Source organism: Protopterus annectens, chromosome 3.part1, assembly GCF_019279795.1.
Source record: "Protopterus annectens isolate FY-2018-M chromosome 3.part1, PAN1.0, whole genome shotgun sequence".
In the NCBI taxonomy this organism is placed as follows: Eukaryota; Metazoa; Chordata; order Ceratodontiformes; family Protopteridae; genus Protopterus; species Protopterus annectens.
Genome location: NC_056732.1, coordinates 1,828,480,935 through 1,828,503,085, shown reverse-complemented (window position 1 = coordinate 1,828,503,085; position 22,151 = coordinate 1,828,480,935). Strand labels below are relative to the sequence as shown.

Below are 22,151 nucleotides of genomic sequence, written 5' to 3'. Positions count from 1 at the left end.
TTTCAGTTCTTCCAAGGTTACATTCTACTTATTTCCTCCTTTTTCCTTTATTGCTCTGGATTTTTATGGTATCACTTCATCTGTTATTAGTTTAGAAAGACGGTAGTACATTCTGTTTATTTCTGTTATATTATAAGAATCTCTCCCAACAGTCCCAATTACCATGTGCATTTGTTTTACCAGTCTTCTAACACTTTGGGCCTTAGCTGCTTTCTGTAATTTCTTTCTCTCATCTTTCTTAATATGCCTGTTCATTTCTATTACATCTAGCACATCTTCCCTTAGATCATTCTCTTATAACTGACGGCATTCACTTTGCTCTCCATTGCTATGCAATTCTAACTGGACTTTCAACCAAGTTTCTTCTAGAAGGTTCAAAAATGTAAGCTTGTATTAAACATTTTCCATATGTTTCTGCCTTTATTCTTTTTTTTTTTGTAAGATATACTATGTCTAGATGTCTTCACTGTATATACTGTGTATGTATGTATGTATATATATATATATATATATATATGTTCAGTTATCTTTGGAGCTGCAGTGGTTTTACTGGTTTCTGCAGTTTTCTTTTCTGCATAAATATGATACTACATCAGATCTATATCTTTCTTTCCCAAGCCCATACTTAATTTTTAGTAATATCAATAGCATCAGTTTTTTGGTTCTTTTTGCTGTAGTTCTTAATTTGCATATTTTTCCAGACAGCCTAAAATTTCTTTACCTAGCTACTGCTTTGCTCAGATGCATTCTGTTAATGATATTAAATTATTATTTGCAGCATTTAACAAATGTGAATGGATTCTACCCAGTGTGTATCTTCTGATGTCTTATCACAGCACTTTTGTGTCTAAAACTCCTATCACACACTGTACATTTATATGGTTTCTGCCCAGTATGGATAAGCTGATGAATTTCCATTGACTTTTTATTTCTAAAACTCTTGTCACACATAGTACATTTATATGGTTTCTGCCTTTGTTCGTTGTGGCTACGCAGATGACTTACCATATTGCTCTTCTGTACAAAACTCTTAAAACAAATTGTGCATGTATAGGGTCTCTGTCCAGTGTGAATACGCTGATGGATTACCAGAGCACGTTTCTCTCTAAAACTCTTATCACACGTGATGCATTTATAGGGTTTCTGCCCAGAGTGGATACTCTGATGCCTAGACATAGTACTTTTAAGTCTAAAACTCTTACCGCATGTATTGCATTTATATGGTTTCTGCCCAGTGTGGATACTTTGATGAGTTATCATAGCACTTTTTTGTGTAAAACACCTATCACACGTGACACATTTATATGGTCTCTTGCCAGTGTGCACATTCTGGTGCAAACACATACTATTTTTCTGACTAAAACTCTTGTCACACATGGTACATTTATATGGTTTCTGGTCATTGTGGATACTTTTATGACTTTCCATTTGACTCTTCTGTATAAAACTTTTATCACACATTGTGCATTATAAGGTCTTTGTCCCGTGTGAACAGTCTGATGCCTAGACATGTTACTTTTATGTCTAAAACTCTTACCACATGCAGTACATTTATATGGTTTCTGCTCTGTATGGATAACCTGATGTATTACCATGTTACTCTTGTGTGTAAAGTTCTTGCCACATGTGTCACATGTATAAGGCTTCAGCCCCGTATGGATATACTGATGATTTACCATGTTGCTCTTCCGTCTAAAACTCTTATCGCATATTGTGCATTTATAGGGTCTCTGCGCAGTGTGGCTACGCTGGTGGATTACCAGAGCACATTTCTCTCTAAACCACTTATCACATGTGATACACTGATATGGTTTCCGACCAGAATGGGTATTCTGATGCAAATGCAAATTATTTTTCTGTCTAAAAGTCTTGTCACACATCATGCATTTATACGGTTTCTCTCCGGTATGAATACTCTGATGACTTTCCATGTGACTCTTCTGTATAAAACTCTTATCACACATTGGACATTTATATGGTCGCTGCCCCGTATGGATGCGTTGATGAATTATCAGAGCACTTTTCTCTCTAAATGTCTTACCACATGCAGCGCATTTACATGGTTTCTGCCCAGTGTGGATACTCTGGTGCCTGCACATAGTACTTTTAAGTCTAAAACTCTTACCACACGTATTGCATTTATAAGGTTTCTGCCCAGTGTGGATAGTCTGATGCCTAGACAGGGTAATTTTATGTCTGAAATTTTTACCACATGCAGTGCATTTATATGTTTTTTGCCTTTTTTGCTTATTTTCTCCAAATTCTTTAGGCTTTTTATGCATTTCTAATTTTGAGTTTTTGACAAACGCCTCATTACTTTCCAAACATGTACGAGGTATGGTTCCAGTCGGCACTGTATCTTGCGATGGGGAAGGTTTATTACATTCTGAACCATGGCATTTCTCATGTGAGGACTGAATATTAAGGATCTTTGTAAAATCCACATTCCTGTTAACTTAAAAGAAAAAAAAATGCATTAAAAATGAGATGCAAAGGTTTTATTTTCTTACTCAAGTTTTGTAATTCAAATTATATAGCAGTGTAACTTCAGACAGACCTTTTTTATTTCTCATTGTAGAAAGCAATGAAAAGTTGCAGAAAAGTTCATTAACAAATGTGTTACCAAAAGACTGCCTCGTTAGTTTACCCTAACCACATTAATAAACTTAACTACTCTGCTGCTTTTCACCTTCATATAAAAGTTTCTAACAAAAAACCTGATATTCCACTATCTCCATGGTCCCTCCAAAATACAAGAATTTTTCATATCCAGCTCTAGCTTCATTTTGTGCTATCAAAAATTAAAGTAAACATTTCCCATGGACCAACAGCAAGGCAGAGCTTTTGAAGTCATATTATGAGAAAAAAATCAGCCTGAGTTTCAAAAATAATTATGCCAATGATACAGTGTCTCTAGTTTTTAACACCAGTTTTACTTGTTGTGAAATTTAATTGAATTTTTACTGTGTAATTACCAGTTGCATATTTTCTATTGTGGAGCTTTTCTCTCCGGGCCTCCACTGAAAAAGGGCACAAGCTCAGTCTGGCTATCCCGGCCAACAAATGTCAAATAAATAAATAAATAAATGTGGCTTTAATTATCTGAAAGTCTCCAACAAGTTACACTGCATCACACTGCTGACAGAGAATGGGTGGTATGCTTTTAAAATGTGTAATTTATGTTAATTAGATGGTTAAAGGTCTTAAGTGGCAAGTTATACTGCATATAAGTATGAATTATGACATCCTGAAAGCAGCAGACCAGAATTTAGTTGCTTACTAGGGGGATCATCTGAATAAAAGACCTGGAGGCATGGAGTACAGAACATCTGCTGGGGCTAACTTATGGCATAAATGTGGAAGTACTTATTTTTACAGCTGAAAGTTGGGCCTGGGAGAGGCCTGCAGCCATGGACTTTTATTTTGGTTAAAAGAATGCCTGTGTCCTAGAGGAGCTATGTGGACTGAATATGGTTTCCTTTATTCTGAAACTGTAAAGCCACATGAATTAATATTTTGATTTACTAGATTATTGAATAAAACTTTTTACGTATCTCTGAATTTTCAACACACACAAAGCAAAACAATGCTTCATATTTTAGAAGTTGTACACATTACAAAACTAGACCGCATGCTTTAATTTAATTGCAGAATAATTACAGCAGATAAGTACCTTGCTGCTTATGTAATTGTTAGAACACTTGCTTATCACCAATGCTACTAAGTACAAACAAAAGAAGAAATGTTTAAAGTCATGATGCTTAACTTTATTTTAAATTTAAGTGGTTAAGCTGAGTGACACAATGGATTGTTTTAAGAACAGCCCATGGAGTAATTCCTACTTAAAATGATTTGCTCAGTATCACAAAGTCTGCAAATGAACAGTTCACACCTAGAAGTAGCAGAAAAGCTGAAATATATCTAATGGTACATCCCTTATCAACAGACAGTGAGTACACATAGTTTACCTGTAACTACTTAAAGCTAGACAAATACTGACATTTACAGGAGGAAGCTACTACATGATAGAGCAAAATCCCAAACAGGGAAGGCATCTCTGATCAGTACTAGCAAGAAACTACGATCCCTCATAAAATCATCTAAGGCTAGCTTCGAAAGAAAAATTGCACAACACACTAAAGACAATCATAAGGCCTTCTTTAGTTATGTCATGAACCTGGATGGCAACTCCCAGATATGCTCTGAGTTAGTGCAAAATGACAAAAAATACATTGAACCCACAGGCTTCCTCCTGTAAATGCCAACATCCTGGCAGACAGGTTCAGTGCAAATTTCTCCCCCCATCCCCCCAAAAGAGCAAATGTCTATCCCAACAGAGTGTAGCCTTCCTGACATCACAGATGAACAGGTGAGAGCTGCCCTCTCCAAAGCAAAAATCACAGCATCAATGGGACCGGACGGTGTCCCGGGCTGCGTCTTACACGAGCTTCAAGAAGAACTTAACCCTTACATAAAGTCACTGTTCAATCTCAGCCTTACTACAGGATATGTACCCAAGGAATGGCGTACAGCAACAGTGGTCGCTCCACAAAGGGGGCGCCACAACGGACCCTGGAAACTATCGCCCTATAAGCCTGACTAGCCTGGTCTGCAAAGCTATGGAGCGTATCATCATGGAACTCATAAACAAAGACATTGGGAACCTCCAGATACTGGATCCTACCCAATTCGGCTTTGTTAAGGCCAGATCTTGCCTCTTGAACCTGGTCGACTTCTTTGAAACAGTTACCAGGGCCATAGACGAAGGGAAGGTAGTCCACACAGCCTACCTGGACCCCTCAAAAGCCTTCGACACAATACCCCACTCGGGCATCATAAATAAGCTCACCAGCTTAAATATCAACCCCTATGTCCCAAGATGGGTTGCAAACTGGCTCAGGGATGGAACCCACATGGTCAGAATTGCAGGTGCCATGTCAGACTCTAAACCAGTTACAAGTGGCATCCCACAGGGATCAGTCCTGGGACCTCTCTTGTTCGGTATACATTTCTCTGAGGTACAGGCTAACACGGGAGGACTATGGCTGACCAAGTTCACAGATGACTGCAAACTGGGTGCCATAATCGACTCTCCGGCTGACACAAGCATCTTCCAAAACGGCCCCACAGAGACGGATAACTGGTGCCAGAGCCATAGCCTAAAGCTAAATGCCAAAAAATGCATAATCATCCCCTTTGGGAAAAACAAAGTGCCCACAAATTACCACATAGGTGGTAATCCATTAAGTACGGAAGAAGTAATTAGGGATTTGGGGACCCAAGTAGATAGTAATCTCTCATTTGACAATCACATTGCCAAAGTGGTTAGAAAGACCTTCTATATAGCCCACCTCATCACGAAAGGTTTCACATCTAGATCAAGAGAGGTCATTGTGCCCCTCTACTCATCACTCATCAGGCCCATAATTGAATACAATGCCCCATTTGGGATGTACCTTACCCAACACCTGCAGCAACTGGAAAGACCCCAAAAGTACCTCACCAAGAGGATCAAGGGACTCAAAAAGATGCCCTATGCAGTTCGGCTAAAGAAACTCCAGCTCCTCAGTTGCTTACCACCTACTCAGAGGCGATCTGTGCCTGACGTATAAAGCCCTGTCCAACCCAGAATTAATGGGCATGCTCTACCTCAGGAAATCCAAATCCCTTAGTGCTACACGCTCCAGGGACTTAAACCTCAGCACAGAAATAAATAGGACATGCTGGAGGGACAGATTTATATCCCAGAGGCTCCCCTCACTCTGGAACAAAATCCCAATCCATGTTAGGCAGAGCACCTCAATGACCCTCTTCAAGAGGGATCTTGACGAGTGGATGGGAGATCGTAAGTTTACCCCGGGGATCTCTTCTGTGTCCCTGCTACACAGAGGCACAGTAAACAAACCTTAAAAGGGCTATCTTCTGTGACCTACTATACAAAGGCACAGTTAACTAATCTAAAAGGGAGGCGAAAGCCAAACACACTCTGGCTAGGCTTATAAATGCCCTAGGGCAGATAGCCTAGTATGAACCTATGAACATGTTTTGTGAATGTTGCAAGGTGTACAGACAAGAGATATGCACATGCACAGTAGCGCATATACTACGGTTTATCCTATTTAAAGTTTACAGCTATGGAGGTAACTATGTGTTAGTTTTTAACAACTGGTTACAAGAATTACACTTTTAGAGAAACACATAACAGCACTTTAATGTTGTTATAAACTTTTAATAATGTGTTAGCATTCCAAGAGTTTCAGTTTAAGCTGATGAGAAACAGTGAAAGTTTCTTTACAAGGAATTTAGGTCACTCTAACAATGAGTCTGTGGTAACAGACTTGGCTTCACCAGGGCAGTGAGCGCCAGAAAGCAAAGTATTCATCCGAGCAACTCATCAGATACACATGGTACAGCAAACATCATTGTCAGACAACACAAATACAAGATTCATGACACAGACAACAGAACATGGCAGAACAATTTTGAGAATCATGCACTTACCAGAAGAACTAAAAGTCAATGAACTATGTTCTTATAGTGGCATTGGAATTTCAAAATATCTTAAAATCCCCACACATTCAAATGGTGAGGCTGCAAAAGAAAGAAATGATCAACTTTCATTTTTTTTAAAGAAGGGAAACAGGTAAAATTTGTACTATAAGAGTCGCCAGAAAAAAAATTGCTTTGTGAGTATTTTAGATTTACTTTTTTACACTGACTACATTTAGTGTTTTGTTCCTGTTTAACTTAATTTCTTTTTCTTGGAGTTGAACAAATTTTCGGTTAATGCTATAGACAAACCTCTCAAATGTTCTATTTTCTACAGTACTTACTGACTTTTTAGAGCAAAATTCATCAACTTTCCCCTTTCCCAGTCCCCACCCCTTAACCCAATTTCAGGTGCTTACTCCAGCTAGGTATTGTCTGAGGTGCTACCTCACTGTAAGACATGCAAGCAAATATGGAAGCCTTGGTTTAGTCATAAATCATATATACACTTTCCAGTACTTTCCTCTGAGAATTGGACAAATAGAGACTCTAAGCAAGCAAAGTATGTGACCCAGAAAGCTTTGTGGGGGACGTCTTGTTGTAAAAGGGCTCTTATGAAACTCTCTTTTTAATGTCACACACTGCATATTTCTGATAATACTTCCAAAGAAAAGGTATACAATGATTTTATTTACTTTAACTACATGTTATCCTCCTTTGGTAATATATTGCTCTGTGGGGCTCCTTTAACACCCCTGATTTAGGCTGTTGTTCTGATCTGAACATGTATCCATACTACTAGTTATCACCTTTTCTTCTCAACTCCACTCTCCCCTTCCCAAAATAATGCATGCATAATGAGATACTACGACACTGACATTTACCATTTACTGGAACATTTCATGCAACTATTTAACTTTGTTTTTTTGTCCTTAAGGAGGTGGAATATTTTTAATGGATGTAGTACTCTAAATAAGCCCCAAGCAATAACCCATTTGCTGGTCTGGAAACGTCCCTTTTTCTTTATGTTGAAAGTATTTGTACTGGACTGGTATTCCTTACAGTTTTATTACTTTTGTTTGAACAAGTACGTTTATACCTATAGTTGTACTTCTGGATAATATTTGTGAAACATGCACTGTGTAATGCAATTACCCAAAACACTACTCTCCAAATGTCTAATCAAAATGATCCCACAATGGATTTTAGTTACTGCACTTGTTTATTTTGAATTTCTAATAATACTTGCTTATGTTATTTATTTGCCTCACTCAGTAGAAAACATAAGTACAGATCTTACTGGCATATCTTCAGGAGGTGCAGCTTTACCTTTAATACCTTACAAAATTCAGCTTTGGTTGTTATTAAACTGATTTTCTGGCATGAATGGTACCTGAACCCCCCTGTGCACAAAGCAATTACAAAAATACAAAATTATTAAAGCATTAAAAGAAATTAATAATCAAATGGCTGCAACTGGAAGGTCCTAAAAAATGCAAACGTACAGATTGTACATATAGGTCTACATACAGTATTTACAGGGTTGGACAAAATATACAAGTTTGGACAGAAAGATATGCTATGGATACTGGTAGTGGGTGCATAGTAAGAGTTAGTAGAACTGATTAGCGACAGAAGTCAGTTAATTAGGGTTCCACAGAGTGAGCTCAGAGCAAAATTAGTTGGGGATAGAGACTGTTAGTTGGCGTGGTATAGTGCCAGTTAGTTGTTTAGCCAGGTTCTGTACATGGGCAGATCCATTTAGCAGATAGGTGGGCTTTAAGTAGTTTTTTTTTAATGAGCTACATTTTGAATTGAGCTACATTAGTGGTGGATTTAATGTTTAGAGGTAAGGTGTTCCACGTTTTGGCGATACTGCATGAGCAGAGAGTATCTCCAGCACAGTTTTTGCTTTTAGTTATTTTTATTAGTGCCTTATTGCTAGTCCGAAGTGTCCGATTATTGGAGTAGTGAGAGAGTAAGTTATTTAGGGCTGGTACTTTTTCACGTTGGTTGATTATTTGCTGGGCCATGATTAGCTAATTGTATGTTAATACAGAGGGATATTCAAGCCATGACAGTTTTCTAAGAGAATGAAAAATGGTGGGATCTATAGTTGGCACCTGTAGCAAACTTTGAGATTTGATTATAACAAGTTTCTAGTTTAGTTATATCTTATTTTCTAACGTTGGTAAACATAGCGGATGCATATAGTAATATTGAAATAAGGTGGGTTCTGGCAATAATGGCTCTGGTCTCTCTGGTAAGATAGTGTTTGCTCCTGTAGACGGAACCAAGTTTTTTGTGTACTTTTTAATGGCTTGGGTTATATGAATATCAAATATCATGTTCTGGTCTATTGTAACTCCCAGTGCCTTTGTATTCAGAATACATTTTGAATAAATTGCATGTAATTAAACTGAATTTACTTTAACACTGCTACACACTCAAGTGTGCAAGCTTGCACTCCCACTTTCAATTGTTTTAGTGCTGTTTTAGCTGCCTTCTGGAAAAAAAAATTCTAAGCTTGTTTCCTGCCTTTCCTGTAACTAGTCTAGTCCAGATACAGATTTTCTGTATCCTGGACTGTTGGTAAGCTTCTGAGCCCCTCAAGCCTTTCTGTGTTGGAGGGATGCCTTCTAGCTTATCAGTGGGAGTGGTAAGCACTAGGTAGCCTGTCTACCACAAGAGGAGTGGTTTCTGGCTCAGAAATTGTAGTTTATTGGCCATTTGGGCAGTTTTTCCATCTTTTTCAACTTTCTGGTTTAAAAGCCTGCATTTGTGCTTGTTTCCTGCCTTTCCTGTAATGAGTCTAGTCCAGATACAGATTTGCTGTATCCAGGACTCTTTATAAGCTTCTGAGCTCCTCAAAGTCTTTCTGTGTTGGAGGGAAGCCTTCTAGCTCATCAGTGGGAGTGGTAAGCACTAGGTAGCCTATCTCCCACAAGAGGAGTGATTTCTGGCCCAGAAATTGTAGTTTTTTGACCGTTTGGGCAGTTGTTCCATCTCTTTCAACTTACTGGTTTAAAAGCCCACATTTGCGCTCGTTTCTCACCTTTCCTGTAACGAGTCTAGTCCAGGTACATATTTGCAGTATCCAGGACTGTTTGTAAGCTTCTGAGCCCCCCCATGCCTTTCTGTGTTGGAGGGGAAGCCTTCTAGCTTTATCAGTAAGAGTGACAAGCAGTAGGTAGCCTATCTACCACAAGAGGAGTGGTTTCTGGCCCAGAAATTGTAGCTTACTGGCCGTTTGGGCAGTTTTTTCCATCTCTTTCAACTTTCTGGTTTAAAAGCCCACATTTGTGCTTGTTTCTTGCCTTCCTTTCCTGTAACTAGTCTAGTCCAGATACAGATTTGCTGTATCCAGGATTGTTTGTAAGCTTCTGAGTGGTGCCAAAGTCTGCTCTTCAATTTTTCCCTTACATCTGCTAGTTCTCTCCTCTCCTACACTTTTACTAGCTTATTAGTTTAGCACTTTACCAGACTTCTTGTAGTAATTATTGTAGCACACAAAAGTGCTACCAGCACTAAACGTTCTACAAGGAAACAGCTCCAGTATTTATCATTAATGCCCACCCCTCCAGGCATGTATAAAAGGTCAGTTCCCTGTGCTTTCTCCTATTAACCTGGTGAACTTGGGCATCCTGAGCAATGTAGCAACTGTCTCATGTACACTGACGGCCCTCTCCTCTTACCTCCCAACACTCAAACTTGCGAGAGATGCACTTATATATCCAAGCCACACACTCTCCAGCCAAGACCAGAATAGCTGGTCAAGAAGAGAAGGTCAACACTTGCACCACACCACATGGAACACATAGCCCTCCAGAACACACAACAGCACAGCCTTCACATAAAAACACAAACCACACACCCACCTTCTCAGAGGCTCTCAGTAAAAATCTACCCAAACAGCAGAGACCTCCAAGACAGAAACGCACTCGACCACCAACACCCAACACTAATCACGAGACACATAACTCTCCTAAACAGTGTGCCACTCAACCAAAGCCCCTAAGGCAAAACAGCATGCCCAACACACTACTCGTAGATGACTCGATAATGATGAACACTGATGTCCCACTCACTAGATTGAATAAGGAGAAAATAACAGTCAGCTGCCTGTCAGGATCTGCAACATAACACATGCATTCAGGTCCCTCAACAACAGGTACAAATATGACTCTGTCATTGTACATGTGGGTGTCAATGACCCGAGACATACCTCCCTGGACTACATGAAAAGAGACATGGAAAAGCTCTCAGATTATGTAGCCCAGGTGGGTATGACCCATGCCCTGAGCAGCATACTACCATCACCCAGAATGATACCACAGCACAAGCAGAAAATGATTGATTTCAACAATTGGCTAAATTTCTGGTGTCATTCTAAGGGAATTCAGTATCTGTCTGCATGGGAGGACATGATCGACAGACCACACTGCTTTGCCAGAGATGGCCAGACCCTGTCGCCCTTGGGATTCTGGATACTGGCAAAGGCTCTTGCCACCCCTATAGTGCTTTTTTTAGGCAAGGTTTGAATGACAAATTCTCTACCGTAACAGGTACAAGTAAGCAAAATCTGAGGGTAATGCTACTCAATGCTAGAAGTCTAAACCTAAAATGCACTCACTCGAGGCACTCCATAAAATGGAGAACATCAACATCTGTGCAGTGACAGAGACCTGGTTCAAAGCTCCAGAGAGCACTCCTGCATTACCAGGCTATAATTCATACCACACCTTTCGACCACCAAACCCGGACTGAAACACTAAAGGTTGAGGCGTGTCCATATTCATTAAGGATATCCACACCTCCAAGCTCGTTGCTCAGCATAATGCATCCGAGATTATCCAAGTTCAACTAACTCTGGGCAAAACCACAATCCAGATTGTAGCTTGCTATAGACTCCCCCACCATGCCCCAGGATTCCCACTCTTTTCTTGATACACTGAAAAATATTAAGGTACAACCCAACACCCTAATAATGGGTGATTTCAACTACCCCACCATTAACTGGGAAAACTCATTGCTCAACATTTTCTGGAATTGATTAGTTCCAATGCCTTGGATCAACTTATCCACACCCCCACCAGGGGCAGCAATATCCTAGACCTGGTCATCACCAACATGGGCGACCGGTGTTCCACACCAGAGGTCAGCTCCTTGTTGGTCAGATCCGACCACAAGCTAATTACCCTAGACATCCACATCCCGCTTCCACCCCCCCATTAGGAAAACAACTGTAAAAAATTTCTCCAAAGCCAACTTCACGCTTCTTAAGACAGAAGTGGCAAACTTCACGACACCCATGCAGATGGACAATGGAGGTACAACTGCTGAATCCTACACAAATGCACTTCATAAGCACTTACACAAGTGCATGGATCATGTTATCCCTAACAGAACCAAGATGCTATCCTCCAAAAAAAGGAAGCCAATCTGGTGGTCTTCTGCCATAAACAAATTCTACAACAGAAGAAAGAAACTGTTGCAAAAATGAGTAAAATCCCATGATTGGAGGAACTCCCTGGTCAGCCTCAGTAAGAAGCTGCGATCCCTCATAAAATCCTCCAAAGCTAGTTATGAAAACAAAATCGCCACTGATTCTAAAGACAACCACAAAGCATTCTATAACTATGTCAAGAATCTCAATGGCAACACTCAGATCTGCTCTGAGTTACAGCACAATGACACTAAATATACAGAACCAACTGATATTGCCAACATCATGGCAGATAAGTTCAGTGCTAACTTTACCCCTCTCTCACCCCCTAAAGGGCCCATCTTTATACCAGAAGAATGCAAAGTTCCTGTAATCATGGCTACACACTTAAAAACCTCACTCTCCAAAGCCAAGAACACAGCATCCATGGGACCTGACAACATCCCAGGCTGCCTTCTACACGAACTACAGAATGAACTGGGGCACCCCCCCCCCCCCCAAGTACCATGTTCAATCATAGCCTCACCTCAGGCTTTGTGCCCATTGAATGGCGCACTGCGATGGTTATCCCACTCCACAAAGGAGGGGCCACAACAGACCTCGGGAACTACCACCCTATTAGCCTGACGAGCCTGGTCTGCAAGGCAATGGAACGTATCATCATGGAACTCATAAACAAAGACATTGGAGCTCTCGAAACACTGGACCCCACACAGTTCGGGTTTGTAAAAGGCAGATTATGTCTCCTAAACCTGACAGACGACTTTGAAGCAGTCACCAAAGCCGAAAATGAGGGTAAGGTGGTTCACACAGCCTATCTAGATCTCGCCAAGGCATTCGACACCATCCCCCACTCTGGAATTACAGATAAACTCACTAAAACTTGGTATAAAGCCCTATGTCACACGATGGGTTGCCAGCTGGCTTACTGACAGAACCCACACTGTGAAAGTAGCAGACTCCAAATCAGACGTCAGACCAGTGACAAGTGGAGTACCACAGGGTTCAGTCCTGGGTCCTCACCTGTTTGGTATCTACTTCTCTGAAGTACAGGCTAACACAGAAGGTCTTTGGCTAACTAAATTTGCAGATGACTGCAAACTAGGAGCCATAATCGAAACTCCTAACGATGTGGACATACTATAAAAGGGCCTCACTGAGACAGATGCCAGGTATCAAAGCCATGGTCTCAAGCTGAATGCCAAAAAGTGCATTGTCATCCCCTTTGGTAAAAACTCTGTACCAATGAACTACCACATAGGCGGTAGTCTATTTAACACCGAAAGTGTGATAAGAGACCTTGGGACACAGGTGGACAGTAGTGTCTCCTTTGATAATCACATTGCCACAGTGGTCAGGAAATCCTTCTACGTGGCACACCTCATCACAAAAGGTTTCTCATCCAGAAAAAAAGAGGTCATTGTTCCCCTCTACTCATCACTCATTAGACCCATTATAGAGTACAATGCCCCTGTTGGTATGTACCTCACAAGACATCTACAACAACTGGAAAGGCAGCAGAAATACCTCACAAAGAGGATTACTGGCCTCAAACAGATGCCCTAGGCAGACCGTTTAAGAAAACTCCAGCTTTACTCCGTCGCATATCGCCTACTCAGAGGCGATCTCTGCCTAACATACAAAGCTTTGTCAAACCCAAACCTGTTGGACATACTTCACTTAAAGAAATCCCAATTTCTCCGAACTACACGCTCTAGTGACCTAAACCTTGTCACCACAATAAACAGAACATGCTGGAGGGATAGATTCCTATCCCAGAGACTTCCCATACTCTGGAATAGACTACCTATCTACGTCAAACAGAGCTCCTCATTAGCACTCTTCATGAAAAATCTTGATGATTGGATGGGTAATAAGAAATTCACCCCGGGGATCACTTCTGTGGTTCTGCTTGACAGGGGCACAGGAAAATAATTTTCTTGGGTGGGAAAGCCAGGGAACTTTTTTGGCTAGGCTTGTATAGGCCCTAGGGCCAATAGCCTAGTACCTACCTATGAACCTTGGGGGGAGGTTTTCCATGCTGCTTGTAGCAGAGATGGATGCAGTGCGCTAACCATTTGGAAATGGTTTGCTTGGCGATGGCTTGTCTTTCTGCCCCTGTAGCAAAGCTAACCAGCAATTGATCAGACTTTGTGAAGGATTTAGTCCTGTCTAGATGGAATATGAGCTGTCTTTGCACATCTAGAGAGTGAAGAGTCCTTTCTCCCTTGTTCTGGGGATTAGGAAAACAGGTGGGCAAATGAATGGATTGCTTGAGAGCCAGACTGGAGACCACCTTGGGCATGAAAGATAGGTTAGTTCTGAGGGGGATACCCTGTCTGCGTGGAAGATGATGAAGAGTTCCACAGCCATGAGTGCTTGCAGCTCAGAGACTCTTCTGGCTGAAGTGATGGCCTGAAGGAATGCTGTCTTCAAGGAGAGAAATTTTAGCTCTGCAGAAGAAGCTGGTTCCAAAGGGTGTGAGAAAAGGGGTTGCTCAGTGTGAAAATTAGCAGAAATAGCAGAGGCATGAATTTTTATAGAGGAGAAAGGGAGGACACTGTGTAGTAGGTTAGCTAAGTATTCCAAGATGAGTGGAAGGGAGGGCTGTGCCGTAGTGGCTCCCTTAGCCTGGATCCAGGTGCAAACCCTTTTCCATTTATCACCATAAGACTCTCTGGTGCTAGGGCGTCTGGCCTCATGGATAACATCCAGAACCTGTTTACTGAGGTTGGCAGTTTGGTTCGGGGTTATGGAATAAGCAAGCTGCCAAACTGAGCGTCTGCAATTGGGGATGCATGAATTCCCCTTCCCTCTAGGTCAGGAGGTTTGGAATCTGAGGAAGATGCCATGGAGGCAGCAGGGACAGGCTGCGCAGCAAGGGGTACCAGTGTTGCCAGGGCCAGTCGGGAGCTATAAGAATGGTCCTTGTTTTTTCTCCCTTATTTTGACCAGTACCCTGGGGATGAGAGGTAGTGGAGGAAAGGCACAGACCGATAGCTTGACCCAGGGGAAGGACAGGGCATCTACTTTCAAAGCCATGCAGTGATGCCCCCTGGTGCAGAATTTGCTGAGCTGATGGTTGGTGTGGGAGGCAGAGAGGTCGACCTTCGGGGTTCTCCATTTCTGAGTTATCAGGGGGAAGGTACTTCTGTTGAGTTGCCACTCGTGTGGGTCCAGCAGATTTCTGCTTAATTGGTCTGCCAGAGAGTTGAGGGACCCTGGTAGGAAATGTGCTAACAGGTGTAGTTGCATGGCAGAGGCTGTGTGCTAAAGGGTCATGGCCAGCCTGCATAGAGGGTAGGAGTGAGTCCCTCCCTGCTTGTTGATGTACCACATCACAGTGGTGTCTGTTTTGATCAGGAGAGCCCCTGGAGAGAGAAGGGGCTTGAAAGCTATCAAGGCATGCTGCACAGCCATCATCTCTTTTTGACTGATGTGCATAGGGATTTGCTGTGGGCTCCATTGGCCCTGTATGCACCTCTGTCCAGGTGTGCACCCCAAGCATAGTCTGATGCATCTGTGGTGAGGGTCTGGTCGGTGGGGGGTGGGGAGAAAGGCAGTCCCTTGTTGAGGAAGCATGCTGTTGCCCACCAAAGAAAATCTTTTCTGAGGCAAGGAATTATAGGTAGAAGAGTTTCCAGGTCTTGAGAGTGTTGACACCAAAGGCTCTTTAGGTACCACTGAAGTTTCCGTATATGCAGTCTGGCATATGGAATGAGTAGAATGCAAGATGCCATGAACCTTGCAGTTAGCTGGGGCCTGGTGGCTAGTTGAGAGAAGTAGGTTGTCAGGAAAATGTGTTTCTCTGGTGTAAAGTATGCCATCTGGGATGCTGTGTCCAGACTTGCTCTCAGGAAAATTATCCTTTGGGTAGGCACCTGCTTGGATTTCTTTTCATTGATTGTGTACCCTAGAGAGGTTAGGTGGGTCTTTACAAAGGCCAGGTGCTTGAGCAGCTTTTCCTGGATGTCTACCTGAATAAGGCAGTCGTCTAAGTATGGGTAAATCTGAATATTTCTTTGTCTACAAAAGGCAATGGCCGGAACCAGACATTTTGTGAAAACTCTGGGAGCAGTAGATAAGCCAAAGGGAAGTGCAGAGTACTGAAAATGTTGAGATCCTGCCCTGAAGCGGAGATACTTCCTGCATGATTCCCTGATAGGAATGTGGAGGTAAGCCTCCTTTAGATCTAGGGTGGATAGCCAAGCATCCTTGGACAGCATGGGTAGCAGCTGCTGGAGGGGGAGCATTTTGAATTTTGGGATCACCAGGAAGGCATTTAGAAAGGATAGATTGAGGATGGGGCGCCAGATGCCCTCTTTCCTGGGTTACCAGAAATAGTCTGGAGTAGAAACCTTGGCTTATCTGTTCTGCAGGAACATGCTTTATTGCCCTCATAGAGAGCAGGGAAAGGATTTGCTTTTGAGCCTTTGCCCACTGATTTGGAGGTAGATCTGGGAACCTTTTTGGGGTTGGAAGGGTGTGGAAGGAAAATTTGTATCCCTGAGACACAATGTTCAGAACCCAGTGGTCCTTGGTAATGATGGCCCAGGTGCTTGAGTGAAAGGAGAGTTTTCCTCCTAGGGGTAAGTGAAGGTGGGCAGAGGGAGGGGGTGGAGGAGGTGAATCATTATGAGTTCTTACCCTAAGGGGCCGGCTTACAACTCCCTGGTTTTGAAGTGAAGGTAGTCCACTGCTTAGATCTCTGCATTCCCTGTGGCTGCTGTTTGGGAGTCTAGGCTGGGCCAGATTACTGGGAGCAGGAAAGGACCAGTGTTTAGAGGGACAACGCCTGCTAAACCTAGGGGGCTGGACCTGCAAGAAATCCTTAACTGTTTGCATAGAGTTTGCTTTTTCTTCCATCTTTTTTAAGACCTCTTCTTCCTTAGTGCCAAATAAGTTATCTTTGTGCAAGGGGGCATCCAACAATTTAGATTCGACATGGTTTGGCAGGGGCCATTCCTTAAGCCATGCATGCCTTCTCATGACAGATCCAGTGACTGCTGCCCTGCAAAAAGCTTCTAGGGTGTCAAAACCACAGTGCAAGGTGTGTTTAGTTACTTGACTTGCAGAATTCATTAACTGTTGTGAATCTTTAGATTCTGCCCAAGCAGGAAAGGAAGACATTTTTGTTTAAGGAGATCCAAGGTATGTTGCTGAAATTTCAGCATATGGAACTGAAAATTTAGTGCCCTGATAGCAAGAGTAGCTGAGGTGTATACTTTTCTACCCCATCTGTCCAATGCTTGGGAATCCCTGAGGGGGTGTGACTCTTAGCTGAGGTGTATACGTTTTACCCCATTTGTCCAATACTCGGGAATCCCTGTCTGAGGGGGTGGGATTCTCAGCAGAGGTTGCTTCAATCCCTTTTGGCCCTTGAGAAATGACCTCCAGGTCAGCTGTAGGATTTTTAAAAAGATGTTTGTGTGAGTCAGGGACTCTGTAGTACCTGTCTGGTTTTCTGGGAGCTGGAGGAAGGGCGTCAGGAGTCAAGTTGGATTCGAGGAAAACATCCTCCACAACATCCAGGTCTGGGGGAATGGCCAGTGGTCTGTGTTGTGGAAGATCTAGGAATTCCCCGAGTCTCTTTTTAACTGAGGGTAGTCCTGACTATCCCATTGGAAATGCTCCCTTAAAGTATGCAGGTTTTCCCCAAAGGAAGAATCCTCTGGGAGAGAGGCTGAAGGAATGGAATCCTCTGCATCAGAATCCTCAAGTGGAGAGGGGTTGCGTGTCTTCATATTCAGATGCATCAGCTTCATCTGACTCCTGTTCAGACAAAACTACAGGGGACAGATCTCTTTCCCTTTTGGAGGGGGTAGCTTGGCTTCCCCTGATCAGCACGATAAGGTCTTTTGCCATTTTAAGCATTTGAGACTTAGGCAAGGTAGCAGGCGCCTGAGAGTGGGCTGTTGGTTTCTTGGGTGTGGTTCGTACCATGGGCCTAAGAAACTTGGTCGTTTTTGAAAGAACGGTAGTCGCGAAAGAAGACGTTTTGTGTTGAGATTTGTTACTGCAAAGGACTTCCTCAGAAGCTGGTGCCTGCTCAGCGGCTCCGGACCTATCCAAGGTAGAGATGACCGCAGGATCCTTAGTCGAAGAAGAGTTTTGCGGAATACTGGACTCTGAAAGGGTCTCGGTAGCGGCCTGCGAATCAAAAGAAGCGGGTATTAGGAGCTGCAAAAGCACCTCACTTAGTACCGGAGAACTGACGACTACCTTAACGGAAGTGTTATTAGTAGGTTTGGACCTGTGCAGTCTGTCTTTGTCTTTATCTTTACGTTTTTTCAGAAGATCTGATGTTGGATGGCTTACCGAAGCCATATTGGAATTTGAAGACTGTAAGCAAAAATATCTGGCTACAATAAGGGCCCAACGATAGATAGTTCTGGCGTTGAGCAAAGCACAGAAGCGACAATGGGGGACATCATGGTCTGGGCCTAAACAAGTGAAGTAGTAAGAGTACAACTCTCGGTGTGGTATTTGCTTTCCACAGGCGAGACAGTTATTAACTTTTTCTGACATCGGTTAGTGCAAGAAAAGAGGATCCCCAATGGGGTACTTAGCTTTAGAAGACTTCAACTTCAATCCAGTAGACGAAATCTCAGGTAGCGGCTGACCGGCAGTCATGTGAACTGCTTCTGCTTTGGGCTCCATGGCAAGAAAGACTAATGTAATGATATCGGCTGCCTTACTTTATACTACTGATGACCTGACGTCAGTCCTCAAGCGACAGCAACTGATGCAGAAATACTAAGTCTCTGGTATTCAGGCCGGCCGAGGGCTACCCTGGCAGGGATAACTCAAATGAGATGACTGCAAAAGTGAAACACAAAGAACATGTGGAGAGAGGTTTTGCTGCTATTTTACTGTTTGTTGGTGGCTAGCCAGATATTCTCGAAACCAGTCTATTGCTGGCATGCTAAGTTTTAGATCAGCTAGGACATTTAAGAGTTTGGCATGGGATACTGTGTCAAATGCTTCTGACAGATCAAGGAAAACTGAGGCGACTAGTTTCCCTTCAATATGGAGCTGGTTAACAGAATTGTTGACACTTAGAAGGGCTGTAGTAATGATATGATTAGGGCAGAATCCATGCTGTGTTATAATGTCAGGATTTGAAGGGTCAAAGGTTACAGCAGTGAGCAATTCTGAGTGTAACGGTACCGTACTAGGTATGGACATCTCATCAGAGTTGCATGTTGTTTTAGACACCTGTAATATGATTTTATGAAAAACTAAAAAATGCTAATAGTGCACACAGGTGACAATTATAAGAATTTGTATGCATCAGATTGTTCAAATGATGTACAGAATTTGAAAAATCAGTTACAACAGGAGCACACAGATTCAAGTAGTACTGGATTTAAAATTAGTATACATACTTACCACTCTGGTAGTACACGTTGTGTATGGTATACCAGAAATGCCAGTCAAGTTTATTTGCTGAATAAATGGTTTACAGTTACAGATCTGGCAGATGACTTTTTTGTGTAACTGTTTTATTTTAGCAGACATTAAGACCTTTGAATTATGGCAATAAAGTGTTGCAATGCATAAGCAATATCTTGATACAGAGACACAAGAGCATTTCCCAATATTAGATGATATTTTGCTAGTTTTACAGAATGTAGAATTTAAAGTCAATGTTAAATTTTTAATGGTGACAGTACAGACAAACATTTGAATCCCATGCAAGAAGAGAGAGGCAGCAGCATAAATATTAGGTGTCATTAAAGCCAGGTTCAGATCTCATGTCATGACTACATGAGGAAACTTCACATACTTGTAAAGGACAGACAAGTAAAGTTCCAGAATAAGATCAGTTCAGTTCTAGTAATTAATGTGTATATGTAAACATTTTATGACTTTATATATTTCATGCAGAACTGTTTATCAGAGGTATGGACTTATGTAACTGAGTTAACACACTCCAAGCGTGCTCAACGAGCTGAATTAAAGACAGTACTGTATGCCATAAAACTGTATGGTAAAAATCAGTTAAATATTTTTAGTGACAGTTTTATGCAGCAACAGTTCTCAGTATTTATCTAAGAAATTGCAGACAGTAATGACAAAAAAAGAGTTAAATTACATCAGCTAAAAGAACAGCTACATGTAAGGAAGTGGGTGGAGATCTGCATACTGAAGACATTCTTTTGTAAATTATAACCTGAAGGTCACAGAGTAAATGCAGAAAAATTCAACAGTTAAGATTAATTTTGTAAACGTTCAGAAATGCAAAAATTGTAGAACGATTAGTACAGTGTCAGATTATTACTTTAGTTTAATTTTGAGTTTGACAGGGAGAAAAATGCCACTGACTTTTCCATTTGAATCAATAATAAAGTTACAGCCTTTCTAATTCATTGTAGTACATTATAAGTTTGGTTACAGATTTACAGGAATGTATTTACTAGTAAAGATTTATTTCATGCAGAAAAATTTAAGTCAGGGCAACAAGCAATGATATCAATTTACAACTGTTACAACTGCAAAATGCACACTGTAAGTTTTAGATTTTTGGATAACGTCTGGTTTGGTATTCCAAAATGCATGTTTTTCAGTCATGAAAATCATTACATATGCCACGCAAACTTTCACCAGAGATGGGTGGGGCAAATTGGACAGCCTAACTGTACGAGAGACCCATCGAGGAACCCTTCAACATTAAAGTGGCTCTTCCAATATCCAAGCAATGACTTGGGACAACTCTGCAAGTTCTAGATTGGTCCACACATGTTTTACAAACAGCAAGAAGGGCAGGGAACCATCAAAGCCAGAAGTGAAGATTTTTTTTTTTCAATGTTTTTTACTCAGTACATATACCGTATGTTAACTGCATTTATGTAACTATAATAGATGTGCATTTATGTGGATTAGAGCTAAAGCAAGTATGCATTAGTGTATTCTGACATGTATTTCACGCTAAAGTTTCAGTTTCAAGTTATGTTTTCATACAACTGTATAAAAGTACCAGTTTTCAGTTTATGTTTTCATCTGTGTTCAAGAGGGTCTATATTACAATGTTCGAACTAAAACAAGTTTGAACGTTGTAATATCGCACCCTAAAGTCCGAAAGTGGAAAATAGCGAAGCCACGGCACATCAAATTTTTTCCCAGGGAAAAAAATCAGTGGACCGTTTTCAGGGCTTTGCTATTTCCTCCACTGTGGTGCAATCTCAAAATTGGTATATTTAAGTAGGGGGGGCACAGGTTAGGTTTAAGGTTAAGTTTTTTTTTTTTTTGTCATGGAACAACGATTTATTTCCCTGGGGGAAAAAAATCGCTGTTCTGTGCTTTCGGTTTTGTTGGGTTTTGAACATAATGGTTCGATATTACGATCGAACTTTTGTAAGTTTGACGTTGTGCTAGAGACCTGTGTTCAGATGATAATGACAGGAAAGTTATTCCATTAGTATTAGGTTAGTTAGTTAGTTTCCAGCATATAACATTTATATACAGCTATTTTAGATGTTTAGTATAGGAGGCCGCAGTAGTGCAGTGGTTAGTGTTGTCGCCGCATGGCAAGAGGTTCTCCCGTTCAATTCTCGGCTGGAGCGCCTTCTGTGTGGAGTTTGCATGTCCTCCCAGTAGTCGAGTGACGTATTAAGACATGCAGGTAGGTGCGTGCGTGAATGGGTGTGCCTTCTTTGAAGGTTGGGTCGGCACCATAAAAATCCACTGCCAATCATTAGCGGACTGGAGTTCCGCTGTGGTGACCCCTAACCAGGAAAAGCTGAAAGACATTACTTACAGATGTTTAGTATAAATATGTATCACTTCAGTGTAAATTTCAGTCAAGTTTCTAAATATGACATATTTTAAATGTGTGGTACAATCCATTTTGGTCAGATTTCAAAATAGAACATTCACCCTCAGTTGTACATTTTTAACAGCACTGTGATGCCCCAACACTGGTCCAGTAATCAAGGAGCCTCAATCCTCACCACTGGCAACAGTGGGGGACGTACACACTGTTAGGATGACAAGTACACACACAGTAAAGTCCAATTTCCCTTAAGAGCATACAGAGACCACAGTCAGTCTGGGGCTGGTTTCTCCAGATCCCCCAATAAGACTCCCCACTGGTACAGCTATAGAGTTGAGTCCTTAGCCAGGGTTCCAAGCCAAGTACTCCAGCACTCTTTCTGTCCAACCAGTGCTTCCTGTCCCTGCCCAAGTAGCTGGCACACACACTCTTGGAGATTTG

The 22,151-nt window shown here is 41.7% G+C and overlaps 1 protein-coding gene across 1 annotated transcript in view; it reads right to left on the bottom strand.

Annotated features, from left to right (window-relative positions):
* Nucleotides 1-504: 504 nt before the first annotated feature.
* LOC122798719 (zinc finger protein 260-like) overlaps nt 505-22,151 on the bottom strand; it is a 170,734-nt gene continuing 149,087 nt past the window's right edge. The window contains 2 exon segments of the mRNA XM_044067815.1: nt 505-1,469; nt 1,472-2,455. Of these exon segments, the coding sequence (XP_043923750.1) occupies nt 802-1,469; nt 1,472-2,455 (1,652 nt within the window). The 3' untranslated portion in view covers nt 505-801.